Source organism: Plectropomus leopardus, chromosome 8 (assembly GCF_026936395.1).
Source record: "Plectropomus leopardus strain MGB_pleo_1.0 chromosome 8, ASM2693639v1, whole genome shotgun sequence".
Taxonomy (NCBI): Eukaryota; Metazoa; Chordata; class Actinopteri; order Perciformes; family Serranidae; genus Plectropomus; species Plectropomus leopardus.
In genome coordinates this window covers 7,898,682-7,918,336 of record NC_142183.1, presented here as the reverse complement: position 1 = coordinate 7,918,336, position 19,655 = coordinate 7,898,682, and the positions used below count along the sequence as shown (strand labels likewise).

Sequence of the window (19,655 nt, the reverse complement as noted above, 5' to 3'; positions counted from 1 at the left end):
AATATCTAAAAGTCAGAGATATTTCCAAAAGTCGTCAAAATGTCCTAAATTCCCAGAAACTTGCTAAAATCCTAGAAACGTCCTTCAATCCTAGTAGAGTCCTAAAATCCTAGAAACATCTGAATCCAAGGAATATCTTAAATTCTGCAAATTACCTAAAATCTTAGGAATATCTTAACATTCAAAAAACACTCTAAAATCCTAGAATTATGCTAAAATCCTTGAAATGTTCAAAATCAATAAAAAAATGTATGGGGCTGCTTTGAGAGGCCCCTGGCCTCCAGTCATTTTGCAAGCGTGGCCCCCAAGCAAAGCAAATTAAGTGTCCCTGCTAATCTCTGAGTTAGGCATGGTCAACGGGTAGACACTGTCTACTAGACATTGTCCTGGGATGACTTTAGACAATACCAGATTCCTAAACATCAGCAGCTCACATTTACCTGAGCTCAGACAGAGAGGCGTATAGAGATCTACGCTTGCGCAGTTGCCTCTCTGCGCAGCAGCAGCAGCGCAGCTTTTGACGCTCCTGAGTGTCTGTGTTATGAGACGTATTTTGTAAGGTGTCTCCGCTCAACATTTGTTTGCCCAGCAGGCGGGTTACACAAGCTTGTTCACTGGCTACGAGGCGACGACACCACGACTGCAACTCTGCTCATTTAAAAAAGGAAAAACCGCTGGTGTCTCGTGAGCGTGCACGAGCTGACACACTATGTTTCCCGCTAGCAGATATACAAGTAAAGGTAGGTCTGCTAACGGCTAGTTAGCTAACACTGAGAGCCTGCTGTGTTTGACGTGGACGAAGCTAGTAACTTTTTGAACCGACAGTGTTGACAGATGTCGCTACACATTGATATGCTTACTACAGTCTGTTATAGATAGTGGAAATTATTTTTATACGTACCTTAATATGTTTTGAGGCTTTTAACAAACGCTAGCGTGGCCAAACAGTGCTGCATTTATGTGTTAGCATTAAGCTAAAATGTAGGTTAAAGTTGAACCAATATATAGGTCACTTGAACAGTGCCCTTGTCTGTAGTTTTACGTCTAAATTACGCTGTTTCAGAAATGTACTGCTGTTGTTAGTCGACAATCATTGTTTTGGGAGTTATGGGAAGTGTTTTGCTTCCTAAAAAAGATGTTTGGTCACTTTGAATTTAGCTTAGCGGTGGTCTAAAAAAAACTAGCTAGCATGGTGCTACTGCTGCTGGTGTCACAGCTGCTTACCATTTTCACTTAATTAGCCACATCTACAGCTGTTTCTTGATCTTGTTTAGGTGTCATGTTCTCACAACTCCCCTTGCTACATTGTGCCACCTACACTGTTAATGCTTGCATTTATTTGTCATTATTCAATGTGTATTATTTAGTAACCAGATAAGGGTTAACCAAACCAGTGAGCACACTATCTTTATGGTATACAGACACATGCTGCCCACCAGTTTCAGCTGGTTTTGACTGGGTGCTGTTTTCTCTCTTGCAGCCCACAGGTGCATCAGGGCACTGAAGACTGTACAGACAGATCATGCTGCCCCTCAGATGTACACAGCATTAAACAGGCGGACGTGCTCCTCAGTGTCAACAACCCGCATCACTACACACTACACTATCCATCCTAGAGACAAAGACTCAAGATGGGAAGGTAAGACCCTGCACTACCTAAAGTAGCTTTAAAATCAAGGCTTCTTCTGGCCATTGTGGTGATTGAAACATCCAATAAAACTTTTTGCAGCTTGATCTTCTTTGAGTCCTGTCATTAAAGGGTTTAATGTTTTTTTCCAACTTGGACCCTATTTACCCATGTTTTTGTGTCTTATGTGATCTATTTAGAAAGAGTGCTGCAGCTGCAAAATAGGCTGCAATTCATCAATGTCTGTCCACTAAAAGTGCTAGTTTTTGCCACTGACAGGCTCAGATTGTTATCATAAATATTTGCCAACATTATTTAAGAGATATTTGAGAAAGAGTAAGATCCTTTTTGTTTAATCAGAAACTCCCCCACAGATTGCAATTGCCAAACCCAGCAGACTCCATTCAAATAATCAGTACTTGACACAAACAGTAAAAACCATCTAAAAAACGTCTTTGTTCGTCTTTCCACTGTTCCAACTATCACCAACTCTGGTTTGGTTGAGATAAACCCATAATTCACCCAGTTAGATGTAAAAATGTGCTGCCTCTATACACACTAAAATTACTTTTTATATAAATGAAGTGCAGTAGCTTTGGCCATGGTGATTTTGTGGCTGATCCTGGTTAAACAAAAATGATCTTACTCTTTAACAAAAAGGTCTTTCTCTGTAGGGATCCTTTCCCTAATGTTGTCAGACACCATGAATAATAATCTGAGCCTATTTGTTAAAAAACAAGCAACTTAAGTGGGCGTATATTGACGTAGCCTAAATGCCTCAAGTGATTACATAACAACCACTTTCTTTGCACTCTCTAAATACTTCACCAGTTTCAAAACCTAATTGATCACCTAGACACAAAAACATCTTTATGCACACTCCCATGTCACTGTCATGAAAATAGTCTTGTTCTTGCCCATACATGGGATACGGTGTTTACATTAAGTAAAAGTAACCTTGTCTTCATATAATAGGATGATCCATTAGCCAGAGTTCTGAGTTGTATGTGGACAGGACTATTGATTATATGTTTGTCTATTTTTCTGCAGCACAATAAAGCTTATAGTTTGCTTTTAACTTATGATATGCATCTAATGAAAGTGCTCATGCCAGTTAGACATGCTCGACAACTGAAGCATTAATAAAATATAACCTTTTTTATGCCCTTCATTTGATGATTTCCTTTTAAAATTTAAATTTTGGCCTATATCATTTTGTATGACAGAGTGCCCCGGAGATTGCGTTTTACTGTAGGCTGACACAGAAGTTAGTTTTGCCCTGGTTTCCTCGTTGGATGTTTGATGACTAGCAAATAAGCTCTGTGGAAAACAAATGTTCATTTTCACAAATGAACACCACTTTTAGGATTTAGGATTTTAGAAGTCTTTTTTTCTTTGCCTGTTTTAACCCTTAGACCGTTTGGCGCACTTAACGCCCTTTTCATTCTTTACTTTTTGATCATTTTGGCTGTGTTCATGCATATGGCATAAACATTTGTATGACTGTGTATTTTGTTTAATCTTGGAATTTCCAGCTCAGCCCCAATAAGCCTAAAATACACTGTGTAAACAAAATTGTGGCATTCATAAGGTTAAAAAAAAAAAGTGTTGTTGAACCCCATTCAAACTGCAATTTTTGATCCCAAAGCCATCAAAGCATAAAAACATGCACTGTATTATTTCTGGGTTTTTGTATTTTTTACTATTTTCTACCTGATGACGTCTTTTTTTAACCATGTTTGGCTTATGGAGAAAATACATGCCATGAGAAGTGCAATGTCAAAATCAATGTTGCTGCAAATCATTGACATATACCAGGCTGTGAAAATAAAAATAATTTACTTTGTATGTGATAAATTGAAAAAAATTATTTTTTGTGTATGTGTTCTTTTTTTCATATAAAACATAGTGGCATCATGATAAAAACCTTTCATTTAAAGCGTTAAAATTCTGAAAATTAATGAATATTTGATATTCCTGATTAGTACTGATGCTGAAAAAAAAAATAACTCAATGAAAGTAGAAAATTAATTTAATGTAATATTTTTTTAAAGCTTGATAACTCTTAAATTCACAATTTTTGTCATTATCTCCCCACCATAAAATGAACCCTCACTTATCCTGTCAAGTTTTGTGCCACATGCAGCTCTACTTATCCTTTTGAAATATTACAAGCTAAATGAGAATGCAGTGCCTTTCTTGTTCCTCAGCATTTCTCTCTTATGTCCCTTTTCCAGGGGTCGAAATGGAGAGGTTTGCAGACGAGGCCGATGTGGTGATAGTAGGCGGGGGCCCTGCTGGTCTTTCAGCAGCCATCCGTCTGAAACAGCTAGCTAACGAACACGAGAAGGAGCTGCGAGTGTGCCTTGTGGAGAAGGCGTCTCAGATTGGAGCACACACCCTGTCAGGTGCCTGTCTGGAGCCCACCGCCCTCAACGAACTCTTTCCTGATTGGAAGGAACGAGGGGTGAGTGTCTTATTCAACAGTGAGAGTTGGTGTGTGCCTTACCTTTCATTAGATGGTTACCTCAGATGCTCCATGTTATTGTCTTCGTCTGTTCGTCAGCAGTGCTATATTTAACAAAGCTACACATACTGTACTAACTGGAACACAGCATGTACTCACAAATTCCTGATAAGTCAAACTCTCAACAAAACACACTGCGCTTTTACCTCAGGCACCCCTGAACACTCCAGTGACAGAAGATGTGTTCAGCATTTTAACGAAGAAACACAGAATCCCCATCCCCATTCTGCCAGGTAAAATCCTGTTTATTCTATTTAAATTGAAAGAAAAATGTTGAACTGCTCTCTCACTTTGTGACCTACATCGGTGGTCTGTAGAGCTTTTTTGCCATTCATCACCTTTGAATAAGGGGAGCTTCTGTTTACCTCACCTCTCTTTTTAAAAATCAAATCCATTTCTCATCACACACATTCACAGGAATTTTTATTACTTGAAATTCCTCAGTTCACTACTGAGCTTGATAAACTGATATTTATTGGGGGGGGGGGGTCACCAAATAAATGGAAGATGATACAGGAGATAATGAAATTAGACAGGTATGTGTCAGTAGATCATTTTAAGTGTACGCTAGATGATATTATTATTGTACAGTGCTCCTGCTCTGATTAATTCACAGACATGATAGTTTTTTTATTGTCTTTTGTTGTTTTTTTGCTGTTGTTGTTATGTATCATTCATTCATTAATTCACTTAATCATCTTTTTACTGTTTTTATTGCTATTTATGCCTCTTGGCAGGCATTGCCGTTGGTTATTTGTTTTTATGGACTCTGTTGTTTTATTGCGATTGCTATCAAATGATACATGTCCATTTAATCCACTGAATGTGAATTCAGGGCTTTTCTGTAAAACAGCTTAATGCCAAGTCAGTTTAATCAGAATAAACAATGGTTGGAGGAAAATAAGCCTGAAAAGCTGGAAGTCAGAAGTACAGACTTGTTGCTATGGAGACAATACACTGTATCGTCTAGTGAGATTGATATAAACTGGCAGGTTGTCAGAACGCTGCAGATAGACACATTGCAAGTGGCTGAAAGCTTTCAACTCATCCTGTTGCACTTCTTTGGTCTGAGATGAGCTTCGCTGATTTTGTGACATTTCCAAAAATGACTGTGCTCCAAACAGAGCAGGGCAATTTAAACGAACAGAGTGGATGCATCTAGATTTCAGTGCTGGTGTTTAGAGTGTGCAGACATATTATATTTCTGAATAAATACGAGAGAAAGATGCAACATTATTCAAAGGCGCAGTCTGAATATAATCATAGCGGATGCCAAACCACTAAAATTTTAAACTGAGGAAACTTTCTATCAAGAAAAGTGTGTCTTGACAAAAAAGGTGGAAACATTACAGTCAGTGGTTTTGGGCTGAGATTTATCTTGTTGCCTGCAGGTCTGCCCATGGTGAATCATGGTAACTACATAGTGAGGCTGGGGAACTTTGTGCGTTGGCTGGGGGAGCAGGCCGAGGAGCTCGGAGTGGAGCTGTACCCAGGATACGCTGCAGCTGAGGTGAGACCTCCTCTGAATTTCTTTGATGCACTGTATGACAGTTTGTGATACAAATCCCAAACCCTTAAACACATTTTTCCTTTAGTTAAGAAATGTTATGAATGCGACAATTGACAAAACCTATGCTATGGTTATGTTCTTATATTCATATTAGTTAATCAATGCTTATTGCATCGATGCAAATCGCAGTATACAAAAACCCATAAGAAGCACTTCTATCTATGGTCTGTATTGTTATTTAAGGGGGAAAAAGGGGGGAAATAATAATGATAAAAACCTTAGTTTATATAGCACCTTTGCGTTTACAAAGTGCTTTGACAAACAAAGCAAAGCAGAAATGGCATACATAAATGGCAATACAACAATAGAAAGCAAAACAGTCCTATTGAACACAAGTGAGATGAAAGTAGGCTTGAGTTGAGGACAAATAATGCAAGATGCAGGACGTAAAATATCAATATAAAAACGACAGCAGAGGCAATGAAAATAATAAAACCACAAATAAAATATAAAAGGTAAAATAAAGAAATAAACAAAATATGAATAAAATTAATATAACATATAGATCCAATTCTAATTTTATACCTTACACAACAAATACACTGATTGGTGGGCAGGGGTGGAGGTTGGAAAATTATTTTGAATACTGTGCAATTTAATTTTGTTTAAAAGTTTCAGCTGGGCATATCACACTAATGTGGTTATCCTGGGTTCCCCTGAGTAAACATTCCTCATCTGTATAATTAAGACGTTTTTTTGTGTTTCATTCCATGTCGCTATTTAAATGTAGATTTATGCACATTTGTAATGCATGTGATTATCTCTGTGAATAGATACAGATGTGTTATTTAATGCTAACACAACAATTGGGCTACCTCATATTCTTGTCCCCCACCATAATTAATGCAAAGAGGACAAATGGTTAACCAGTTAAAAAAATATGCATGGTCACAAAAGATCTAAAAGACCATAATCATTTACAGACAAACACTTGAATTTTTAAATAATGATTGTATCAACTATTATAGGTTGAGCTATATCAGTGCACGTCATTTGTCGAGCGTATAGCAATATAATCAGTGCTCCGGTTTGTGTCATTTTAATTAACACGTTCACAGTTCAAAGTGTTGTATCTATATTGCTTCTGTTAAGGTTTTGTTTCACGAAGACGGAAGTGTAAAAGGAATCGCCACCAACGACGTAGGCATCGCCAAAGACGGCTCACCGAAGGTATTGTGCAGAACAGAACAAATTAGTTTAATAATTCAGTCCAGCTGATCCCACATAAGAAAGCTCCCATACATCAGAAACATCTATGAAAAAGTACATAAAGGAGAAATAAACCAGTAAGAGCACAAGAACTTGTTTTGACACATCACTTAAGCATGTCTATATACTGACCTCCTTGAAACTATCCTTCAAAGGGGCACCATCTTTAAAAAAAAAAAAAAAATGTATTCAGTCATATAACAATAGTGTATAATGCAGTATGTTGTTACATGTAGCAGTTTATTGTATACTAGGGCAGTATTATGTTGTGTACATCATTCAGTAAATTAGCATTTCCATTTAGAAACTTTCTTTAGGAAAGTAGGATTTTATGTTTTTGTACATGTATCTTTTTTATGTAGCTTTTTTTTTATTTGATTTGATTTAATTTCAAGCATGTACGAGAAAATAGAGAAATGATTATATAAACAAGCACACAGACAAAAAAAGAAAAGTAATATTTGCAGACAATGAAAAACATAAAGCAAAATAAATGGTCAAACACATGATGACTTGGTTTACACAGTCAAAAAGGAGTGAGAAGTACAAACATATTTAACCCCTTCTCCATAAACTGAATTTTAATCAACAGCTTCCCAATTATTTTAAATATATAAACATATATGCGTACACCCACATACCCAAAATCAAACATCAATAATTTTACATTATTATTTACAGAAAAAAGAGGAATATAAACTAAGAACAAATAAAAGTTTCTAAATAAATTACCCAATCTAAAATATGTGTCCTTGTTTCAGGATGTTTTTGAGAGAGGAATGGAGCTCCATGCTAAAGTCACGTTGTTTGGAGAAGGCTGTCACGGACACTTGGCCAAGCAGCTTTACAAGCAATTCAACCTGCGTGAGAACTGTGAACCTCAGACGTACGCCATCGGCCTGAAGGAGGTAAAAATCATGTACCACACACAGAAGGCTAATGCTGGAGAGAGTAATCAGTCACTTTGCTTGTGGCCTTAATTTAGTTTCCCCTTAATCTGGTTTGACTGATGTTCCTAATGAGTAAAGTCTGTCCTGAGGAGACGATCAAAGGGTTGTTGAGGTAATTTTGTTTCGACACTGGAGATTTAACACTGCGTTTAATATCTGGTGTGAATTCATGCGTCAAGTCACACTAAAAAACAGTTCCAAAAATTAAAATGGCATGCTCGCCCTTGTACAGCAGAGTTGGAAAGTTTGAATGGACGAATTTAAAGGAGTCAATAACTTTTATTCGCTGTTTGACCCTCTGCGCATGATCGGCGTGACTGGAGGCATTATGTTTTTGTATGTTCTCTCCGTCTGTCCCATTATCCTGAATGCAATATCTCATGAGCACCCTCAGGGAGTTTCTTCAAATTTGGCACAAATACCCACTTGGACTTATGTATGAACTGATTGGTTTTCAGTGATCAAAGGTCAAGGATAAGGGTCGCTGTGAACGTGATATCTCAAGAACACCTTGAGAAATTGTATTCAAATTTGGCACAAACGTTCACCTGGATTCAAGGGTGAACTAAAAAGATTTTGGTGGTCAGATATCAAGGTGATCCTGAATCCTTTTCATTATCGTGGTGAAAAACACTTGGGGGAATTTCCTCAAATTTAGCACAAACATCCACTTGGACTTGAAGAATGATCTGTTTAAAATTTGGTGGTTGACGGTCAAAAGTCGGGGTTGCTGCAACCTCACAAAACATTTTCTGGCCCTTACTCAGCATCATAACTCGGCAAAAGAGAATGGGAGACATTTAGTCAGATACTGAATTGAAACTGCTGATTTTAGAGATCTTTTGAGCTGCCGGGGGGAGGACGTGTGAAGCGTCCTCGTTTTCACAGACATGGATATTTTATTTTTAATTTTTTTTAAAGGTGTGGACGATTGATGAGAAGAAGTGGAGACCGGGCAGAGTGGAGCATTCAGTGGGCTGGCCCCTGGACAGAAACACATATGGAGGATCCTTTTTGTATCACCTGAATGAGGGAGAGCCACTGGTGGCGCTGGGCTTTGTGGTGAGTAGCTTTGAATACATTCTGACAAATGATGTAAACACACATAACAGCTGAAAGTCACACCGGCAGCAAATAACTGCAGCTTGAGCTTTTGAATAAACAGTCATGCTGTTGGCAGCTTTACATTATCACTTGTTTGTATTTTATCCTGCAGAGGAAAGACAAATAAAACCTTGACTTGATCCTTTACATTTAACTGTGAAATCTAGTGTGTAAATGTACATTAGATTATCATATTAGAATACAGCACAAAATGTATGTGTGTGTGCCTACAGTATCCAAACCCTTTAATCTGTTATATGTTTGACCCTTTAAAACCTGGAACAACATCGCTTTCTTGTGCTGAGTTGTGGTGGTTTATTGTCTTGAAAACATGGGGAAAAGGCAATGATCAACTTGAAATGTCCTGCAATTTGTATAAAAAAAAGAGGAATTTAAAAAAAAAAAGCTAGGGACACTGTTTTAAATTAAAGTATGCTTATAATGATCATAATTATTAATTTAAAATTATTTAACAGAATTATTACAATTTTAAAGCATTTTTTCTTGACTATTTGCAACTTGCTCAGGCTTCAAGTGGTTCATTTCAAATAGGTTACACATTTAGCATTTGTTTACTTGCAATACCCCTCATAACAAAAATAAAAGCTTAAATTATTATGTATACCTCTGCCATTCTGCACTCATGGACTGAGAAAGTTGCTTCCACTGTTACAGATCCTCTTGAGCTTTGCCAGACAATTTTTTAAAGGCCCATATTCTCAGCTGTGTTTTAGTATCCTGACCAACCAGTCCTCCAGTTCCTGCCACTAAAAGCTTTCCCCTGCTTCCTGCGATTTCAGACTCATCACAAGATAAATTAAGAGGACGTCAGAGGTTTTTGACCTTGTCTGTTTCATCCACTGACGTGCATCGTGAACTTTGTTAGCTATATAAAGACAAGTCATGCCTCTCAAGATTATATCCTGTAACTTAAATTTGTTCGAGGGCAGTGGTTCCAAAATTGTTGGCTCGCGGTCCTAAAGTGGGTCCATTCTGAATGGACCTGTGACTGTGAACATGTCAAGTGATACAAAAAAACACAGTATTTTGTAGGTACATTGAATTGCCGTTTTTGTTTATTCTTGCAAAAAGTTTTATTTCTATGTGTTTTAGATCAACATTTTATATTTTGTTAAATAAATTTGAATATGTGGTTATTTACAATTTGTGGAGATTGAACTAATGACTAAAGATAAATCAGGACCATGTGTTTGGACCAGTAGGAAGCCAGTTTTTTAGGGGCATTGAAGTTGATTAAAAGAAAAAGACCCTCAGGGATCCTTGAGGGAGTTCGAAGGGTTCCTTAGAAAAATGGGGAAATGTTTATTGTCACTATTAAATTATTTATCACAATCCCCTCTATCTCCCCCTTTCACACTAATGCTGGCCTGTCCCAATAAAGGCAAAAATCCCCCCCAAAAAAACATTTAAAAAAGATTCATTATAGAAGTGAGCCAAATGTGAATAAGAATCAAAAGACTGAGTGACAAGTTTCACTTCCTCTACAAATATTTCCTATAGAAATATGGTCTTAATTATGTCTAATAACCAAACTCTTCTCAGATGGAGGTCCCTGTAGCAAAAATCTTATCAAATGGGGGTCCGTGACCTAATGTGTATCACTTTGGGAATCCTTGACACGAGGTTGAGAAACATTGTTCTAGATTGACGGCAAAGATGCAACACAAACACAAGATATGAAAAAATGTATTGAATTTGAATTAATTTCCAAGCAACATTAGATTGAGAAAATGATTAACCTTTCACTCATATTTGTCTGCTGTGTTTGTTATATTACTATTATTACTATTATTTTAAAGACTGGCACTTTTATCCACTCCAGGTTGGTCTGGACTACACCAACCCTTACCTGAGCCCCTTCAGGGAGTTTCAGCGCTGGAAGCATCATCCCTCTGTAGCTCCCACACTGGAGGGAGGCACCAGGATTGCATACGGAGCCAGGGCACTGAACGAGGGAGGATTACAGGTAATATGTCTGTGTTAGATATTATCATTATCATTATCATTATCATTATCAATAAGCATACTGGCAGAAAACCTGATCATCACATGTACCTGTTAACTAGCTCAAACCCTAAAACTGACTGAATCTAAATGTCAAAAGATTGAATGTGAGAGCAGCTATGTCACTGAAGAAACCGACAGACGTACTGGAAGAATATTTTTGTGTAATACGGGGAAAACTGTTGCGTGTGACTCCATTAAAGTAGGCAATTTCTCTACAGGGATGTTCAAAAATTCATCAGCAGAAGTCATTTAGAATCTAATTTACTCAGCAAGCAAATCAATGTTGAAACAAGCTGCTAATTAGATCTGTTTATTGAAATATTTTTGCTACCACTGATAGATTACTGAGTGTTTGGTTTAGTTATTATTTACATCTAAAGCATCTTTGAGTATTTGAAGTGGTCGGTTTGATTTCTCTAATCTGTGGCTTTTGATGATTCCTCCGTCTGCATCAGGCTGTCCATCACTTTCAAGATATTGCCTTCACAAGAATGTGATGGACAGCCTGATGCAGACGGAGGAATCATCAAAAGCCACAGATTAGAGACTTGGACTTAACAATGAACTGATTAAATTTTGGTGGTCATGGGTCAAAGGTCAAGGTCACTGTGACCTCATCTGTCACATTCTTGTGAATGGCAAAGCAAAGGAAAGGCAGCTTTATTTGTATAGTTATATTTCATACAGCAGGGCTATTCAAAGTGCTCTACAGAGCAATAAAAATATAAAAGCATAATAAAGGATACAGAATTGCAATAAAAGAGAAGATAAAAAGGTAAAATTGATTACTAAATTATTAAAAATCAAAATCCCTATTAAAAGTGCAAACAAGAGGTGCAAAGCTAAAAAGATTATTTAAAATGATTTAAACTCAAGATTAAAAAAAGTTTGCAGTCATTCGTTTGGTGGAGTAGGCCGTGTAAAAAATGTTTAGCTTTGACCTAAAACCGGTCAGAGTCGAGGCTTTTCTAGCATTAACTGGCAGGTTATTCCAGGTTTGTGCTGCATGATAACAAAATGCTGCTTCACCATGTTTTGTCCTCAGTGTTGGGACGGCTCCTGATGTCTTGAGGGTCCCAGAAGAATACAGAATCTTAAAAACACCTTGAAGGAATTTCTTAAAAATTTGGCACAACAGTCCACTTGGATTTAACAATGAACTGATTTGATTTTGGTGGACAGAGGTCAAGGTTACTGCGACCTTTTATCCATTTCATTCTTGTGAACATAATATCTCAAGACAGCCTTGAAGAAGTTTCTTAAAATTTGGCACAAACGTTCACTTGCACTCAGAAATGAACTGATAAGAATTTTGAAGTCAAAGGTCACTGTGACCTCACAAAACATGTTTTGACCACAATTAAAGAAATTATACATGAATTCTGACTAAATTACACACAAATGTCTAACAGGATAAAATGAGGAAATTATGACATTTTATTTCCAAAAGGTCAAAGGTCACCTTCACTGTGACATTGTAGTGCTCTGTAAAAAACCGTTTTTTTGGCCATTACTCACCTGTTGTATAGATCTTCTGTGCTGCAGTGGTGTGTGGTTGGCAGAGGCAGTAATTTTAGTTATTAGTGCATTTTTATTCTGAAAATCTTAAGGCAAGGACCGATAACGTCTTTTGATCTATCAGTAAGTGTAATCAGTAATTTCTATCTATAAGTGATATCACTCTTATTGGACAAAGATTTCAGATTGGAATATGATTTCAAAAATGATTAAACTAGAATGTTTTTCTCCTTATCAACATAATTCACAGCCAAGTAATATCAGCTGTTTAAAATATAGAGTAATTTTCTCCTCAGACTAATGAAGTGCTGTTATATTAGGAAAAAATGTGACAAGAAAATGGATGAAGGACTAACAGGAGGTCACTCAGAAGAATTTTTCACTGTAAAAGTTTAAGATCTCAGCAAGCTGATGGCAAAAAAAATTGCAAATGGGCACGAACTCTCTCCTCTTCCTGTCCAGTCCATCCCAAAGCTGACGTTCCCTGGAGGGCTGCTGATCGGCTGCAGCCCCGGTTTCATGAACGTGCCAAAGATCAAAGGCACCCACACAGCCATGAAGAGCGGCATGCTGGCTGCTGAGGCCATTTTCCCCAAAGTCACAGCCGAGGACCCGCAGTCAGAGACAGCAGGTACCGAATTTAAGACCCAGTAGTGTTCATCATAGTACCACCATGTATGTATTTCATTCCAGATACTGCATGATGGGTTGCAGCTTGTTATGGTCAGTGAAATTTAGAAACCATGCTATACAGGAAGTAAATAACATGCTGGTAACATCTTACAGGGAAAATGACATTAACTCTGAAGTTACGTAAGATCAAACTCTGCAAAAAAAGCTATAAGAGGTCGAATGTCAGATGTTGTAACTTTTGTCAGCCATAAAAAATGAAGTAATAAACTCTTTTCATATGAGTTTTTTTAAAGCAACCTTAGAAAACTTAACAAAGGGGACAAATTCTGGCAGTCATATCAATAAAAAACTGTTACTGTGTCATAAAATCGTCATTGAGAACAATCTCAAGAGTCATGACCAAAGGATCTATGGTCTTTGTGGCACTGCAGTGACTTATTTATGAAATCTTTTTAATAATTTTTTTAGAACAAGAATAGACTTTTTAAATACAAATTGTCAGTAGTTGGGAAACAAAATATTAAATATTACAAATATTAAATTCTTTCAGGTATAGTTGACTTCACCCAAATGACTTCATTACTCTTAGTTGTAGATCTGTACCAAATAGTTGTTGAAGCTTTGAAGTTTAATTCATAATGTTGACATTAATTCTAGACAGATATTCAAATTCTGTGCAGCATGTTTTTTTCTTTTCTTTTTTAACCTTTTGTAACTTTTGCACGACTGTACGTTCTGTTTAATTCAGGTATTTCTGCACAGCTGCAGATAAAGATTAGGCCAGACTAATACTATTAGTGTTATACTATTTATAGAATTTTATTCCAGTGTTGACTGTGACACATTGATCACTTGTGTTATTCAAACATTTCCAGTAACTTCAGAGCATTTTCAAGTGCAAAACTGAAAAAATCTTGAAAAAAAGATAGATGTTATCACTTCCAAAATTCACAACATGTATTTATTGAATGAAATATTCTGCTTTAATCGAGCTGCCTCACAGAAATCTAACGTCAAAACTTAACCTTCATACCTGTACAAATATGACAAAATACAGTCATTCTTTTTCAAATTTTTACTCGGCAAGGGCAAAATCAATCAAGGCTTTGTGCTACAAATGTGTAGAAACGTAAACATGACAGCAGCAGAGCAGAAATGAAATCCTTGAATTTGTTTATTTATTTTTTAAATCCTCTCAGGACTCCATGTACCTGAATACGCTGAGAGCTTGAAGAATTCGTGGGTGTGGAAAGAGCTGCACGCAGTAAGAAACATCAGGCCGTCCTTCCACAATTACTTTGGCCTGTACGGTGGCATGGTCTACACGGGAGTCTTCTACTGGATCTTCAGAGGAAAAGAGCCGTGGACACTCAAACACTGTGGTGAGTATCACAGAATCTCTGTGTTGGTCTCTCTCATGGTGCAACAGCAGGAAAAAAGATCACTTGTAGACAAAAAGAATAATAATCATGTGTTACATGAAAGCTCATGTTTGACTGAGTCATTTTAACCCTTTAAAACCTCTGCAAATTGGCTTGATTTCTTTCAAAAACATGGGGAGAAGGCAATAAGAAACTTAAAGCAACATTATGCAACTTTTAGTTGATTTTTGAGACTCATTCCCAGGTTGTCAAATACCGCCATGTTTGGTTGATGGTCGGACTGAAGCACCAACTCAAGTTCACAGTATGTGACAACTTCCAAATGAGACTCAACAATCAATCAGTCAATAAAAGAATGTTGTTTAGCAAGAAATGGCCCAAAAATAAACCAGAAACTGAAAAAAAATTACCTGAAAACTAGCACAAACAGAATAAACAAAACAAAACAAAAAGTCCTTAAAAATGCTAAAAGTGATGCATATTTCTTTTCCTGTAACACAGTTTTAAATATATAAATGAAGAATTTTAAATATTGTATTTTGTGTATTTTTCTCTAATTTGTCAAAAAAAACTAAAAGCCCCCTTTTTTGCATTTTACGTAATTTTGTTGTTACCTTTTACTAATATTTTGCAATTCATGGGACATTTACTTGCCGCGTTGCTCGTAATGTCATTATGTTTTTCCCATAGTTCCCAAGAAATCAAACAGATTTGCTCAGTTTTCAGAGGTTTAAAAGTTTATGAAAAAGGTTAAAATGTCGCACAAGAAAACCAACGTCAGTTCAGGTTTTAAAGGGTTAAAGAAAAGAAAAAAAACATTGGTGAAATAAAAAGAATAAAAAGATGTTTTTTGCTTTTATACTGAAATAGTTGTAAACTTAGTATAGCTGACTGTGTAAAGATAATTACCTGTAGTGTGGAGCTGTGTCGTTTTTCGGCGTGGTAATAATACCGGTGGTTTGTCTTTAGCCGAGGTACGAATGAGGTCAGCTTATCTCAGCAGAGAAAATCAACATTTCGTAACTGTGTGTGCTCCATCTGTCTCAGGCCTTGACGCACACCAGCTGAAACCAGCCAAAGATTGTACACCGATTGAATATCCCAAGCCCGACGGCAAGATAAGCTTTGACCTGCTCTCGTCTGTGGCCCTGAGCGGCACCAATCACGAGGGGGACCAGCCCGCCCACCTGACCCTAAAGAACGACAGCATCCCCGTCGAGAGGAACCTGGCCGTTTTCGATGGGCCTGAGCAGCGTTTCTGCCCCGCAGGTAACACCATCACGCCGTCAAACAAGCATCCCACACACACTCGGTCAGGGTGCAGATAACAGTTAATCTTTTCTACGCTCTACAGTGAGAAAGTGAATCTCTGTTTTGTTGCATTCAGAGTCAGAAGTGAATCAGGACTGTAAACACGTGTTCAGGAGGCAGAAAGTTAACTTGATATCCTGAAATATTCAGCATGTCTGCAGGGTGAAATCCTATTTAATTTTAAAAAAGCAGCTGCAACAATCAGCCAGTGGAAAGAAAATAAATGAAACATTTTTTATTTAATTAATATTTTAATTAAATTTAAGCCAAAATGCTGATCATTCTCCAGTTCCAGCACCAAAAGTGCGGCTGTTTTTTGCATTGACTTAAAAAAATATATTTTTGAGTATTTCAACTTACACTGCAGAACTACAGAAACCCAAAATGTTTTTTTTATTTATTTTTGGATATCTTATAGACCAAGCAGTCAATGAGAAGCTTATCAGAAGATTAATCTGTTCACCCTTTGAGACCTGGATCAGCATCACTTTTCCTGTGCTGCGTTCAAATACATTTCTCAGTTATTTAGACCTCAGAACGCTGGGTGAACTGGTTTGAGGTTGTTTTTTTTTTTGGAAACATAGAATAAAAGACAATGAGCAACTTGCCAAGAAATGTCCTGCAAATTGCAAATATATATATATATAAAAAATATTAGTTTTAAACCTAGGGAAAATGTATTTTTGAATTTATATTACAGAATCATTATTGTTTTTACGCATTTTTTTGTTATGTCATTTCCTTGTGGGTTTTATGTTTGTTATTTTAAATTCCTTTACATTCAGGTCATTTTTCTGTGTTTTTATACAAATGTCAAATGACAAAATTGACATTTGAAACCAAGCTAACATGCTCAGGTCTCAAAGGGTTAATGAAAACAAGCTTTAGTTGCAGCGCTGAATCTAATTCAATCGCTGTCATTTAAAATACACTTAATAGCAGCTGTGGTTACATGGAAAACATTTTTTCAGTTTGATTGAAAGAGAGTTCAACTGAGCTTTGGGCCACTGCAGACTCTCGATGGCTCCTGGGTCGATTTTTTACTCTTTCAAACGTACACTGCCAGCTTTCAAATATCAGTGTCTACACGAAACTCCTCAAACGTTGTGCTTTGACATAAATTAGACGGTCCAGGTTGTGCTGTCACTCAGAGCAAAGTTAACCAGTTTAAATTGGAGATTTTGTTTTTAAAAAAAGGTTCAGGCACTCTCTGGTGTAAACAACCACTCCAGTAAAACAGGAAACACTCCCATCTTTTAATAAACAACAAACATCCTGGTTGGAACTGGCTGGAATTTAATGAGAAAATGCTTCAGGGTCGTTACCTTCTTCTACGGATGGCAGCTAATTTTCAGCACCACGAAACTGTTCAGAGAACTTTCCCATTTTGTCAGATTCGATTAAGAAACAGAAAATATTGCATTGCTGGCTTCTCACCTGTGTTCTGAAATAACTGAAGTGGAACAGCATCTGATTGTAAACAACAAAAAAAAAGAAGTTTTAAAAAGTGCAAAGAAAAGAGTTGTTTGCTGTAGAAACGAGTTGCAGTCATTTGAACCCTTTTGAGAGCAGCATGTGTTTACACGTCTCCAGATAAGGAATACAAACCATTTTTACCCAGCTTCAACTGAATTCTGTGGAAGCTAAATAAAGTTTGGTCCGTGGCTGTGCTGACGCGGACGGATGCAGTGAGAGAGAGGTGAGCCGGGACAAAGAGCAGGGGGAGAAACTCTGCACCCTGCAGCTCTGGGTTAGAAAGGTTAATGATTTTTATAATTGGTTATGGGTGCAGCATTGTTGGCTGGCGTGAATCAACTTTTTTTTTTCCAGAAATGTATAAATGGCAAAAAGCAGCAGACTGTTGTGAGAAATGCTGTTATCTAAACTTTGGATGACATAATTGTCCCTTCAGAGTCTAAAGGATAGGGTCACTTATGTAATAAACCTCATTTATTTATTGCTCCTGCAGATACTTAAAAAGTCTTTAAAGGCATTACATTTATTCTTATAGAAAATAGGGATTAACTGTTATTAAAATGTCTTCAGTCTTTTAAAGTCTTGAAAATGCTAAGTCACAGTGAGTAGGATATTATGAATGTTTTTGGAAAATTTTTGGCTAATATCTATTTTTGGAAAAATCACGAGAATGTATTGTGTGTAATGAAGTTAATATGTAATATAATGACAATATAATGTCTATGTAACGCAGCATAAGAGCTAATGTATTTTCTGTAGCTGTGGACACAGCTTGTGTGTGCTAAGACTCTGCTTGAATAGATATTGAAACTAAAATGTTTGAGAATGTCAGAAAACTGGGAAAGAAACTTTTTTTTAAAAACACTTTGGGTCCTTGAAAAGTGATTTAAAAGTTTTGTGCATGAAGATGTTTGAGAACTCTGAAAATATTTCAAATTCTCTGTGTCTAATTTTCTTCTCTAACTAGTTAACCTTTTCCCTCCCGCAGGTGTCTATGAGTATGTTCCCCTGGAAACAGGAGAGGGGATGCGATTGCAGATTAACGCACAGAACTGTGTCCACTGTAAGACCTGTGATATCAAGGACCCGAGCCAAAACATCAACTGGGTGGTGCCTGAAGGCGGCGGAGGACCAGCCTACAATGGAATGTGAACAACTTGTTTTTTTAAATCTTTCTTGTCTAGAAAAATAACTGTAAAGTATCACGCTTTCAGGTCTTGCAGTACTTGCCTGCGATGGCAAATGTGCCTAAGTATGAAACAGAAAATAACTATTTAGCTGTTTTTAAGGTTAAAAAAAATAAAATCTGCAAAAAAGGATATTAGAAATAAAAGTGCATTTTGTCATAGGAATGATTTGTTAATTTATACAGTGAGATTTAAGTTTCAAATGTAGCACAGGCTTTATGGAACCAATGCAAAATTCAGGACCATATTAACTGAAGTTTAGTCACAATTTGCAGTTTTTGCATCACTACTGTTAAATCGTAAATATGGGCATTGAGAGGTCCAGTGTGTAGGATTTAGGATTTTTAAGTGTCATATAATATTTAAACATTTTTATTTGTGTATGAACACCTGAAACTAAACACTCTTTTATGCTCCTTTTATGCAAAAAAAAACAGGTACATCTGGCTCAAATATTGCAAAGGTCACTGCCTGCATGATGCCATGTGTCCGTTATGTTGCCATAGATACAGCCAATACATGGCACTAGAGGGCGGAGTCAAAAGTTTCACACAACAGTAAACAAGGCGACGGTGGAGGAGGTCGGAATATTGTACCTTGTAATGGAAGCAGTTTTGTAGACAGCAGCGTTTTTTGCAGCCATTACGAACATTGCAACACGTGGAACAGAGAATTCTTTGAACTAATTTTGCGATATATTATGAATATAATATTGATTAGTCCCATTCTGCTAAACGGACAAACCAAACGATGTTTCGTGCATTCTGCAACCTCACCACTAGATGTCACTGAATCCTACACACTGAACGAGGGGTCGGCAGCCTTTACTAACTAAAGAGCCATATTTGGCCAAAAAAAGCAACAAAGAAATCTGTCTGGAAAAACATATCTGAGCCTTTCAGTGCTGCAATGATGGTAACACAGTATATTTGTCTAAATATGCTTATTATCATTACTAATAGGTCTAAACGAGCTCTCATTAATAGGTTTTACCACAAGGTGGCAGCAGTGGGCTACTTGTGATTACTTGGTGCTCAAACTTTGTATTTTCATTAAATAATGACGTTTTGTAGCATTAATGAAATTATAGAAGGAAAAAAAGAGAACGTTCTCTTGATAGGCAGCTTAATACG

General features: G+C 37.0%; 1 protein-coding gene across 1 annotated transcript; it reads left to right on the top strand.

Moving 5' to 3' along the window:
• The first annotated feature begins 515 nt into the window (after positions 1-515).
• On the top strand, positions 516-19,392 carry etfdh (electron transfer flavoprotein dehydrogenase). The gene is made up of 13 exons (XM_042492765.2): positions 516-740; positions 1,481-1,639; positions 3,865-4,094; positions 4,306-4,387; positions 5,546-5,664; positions 6,817-6,894; positions 7,695-7,841; positions 8,805-8,945; positions 10,831-10,974; positions 12,996-13,164; positions 14,366-14,548; positions 15,596-15,817; positions 18,324-19,392. The coding sequence occupies exons 1-13, from the start codon at positions 710-712 to the stop codon at positions 18,485-18,487; spliced, it is 1,869 nt and encodes a 622-aa protein (XP_042348699.1). The 5' UTR covers positions 516-709; the 3' UTR covers positions 18,488-19,392.
• The last annotated feature ends 263 nt before the right edge of the window (positions 19,393-19,655 follow it).

What these genes read in the sequence shown, in the direction of transcription:
- etfdh (XM_042492765.2), top strand. Translation starts at nt 710, where the DNA reads ATGTTTCCCGCTAGCAGATATACAAGTAAAG. An exon ending in CCCCATCCCCATTCTGCCAG is followed by an intron (nt 4,388 to 5,545) that starts GTAAAATCCTGT and finishes TGTTGCCTGCAG; the next exon opens with GTCTGCCCATGGTGAATCAT. An exon ending in CCAAAGACGGCTCACCGAAG is followed by an intron (nt 6,895 to 7,694) that starts GTATTGTGCAGA and finishes TCCTTGTTTCAG; the next exon opens with GATGTTTTTGAGAGAGGAAT.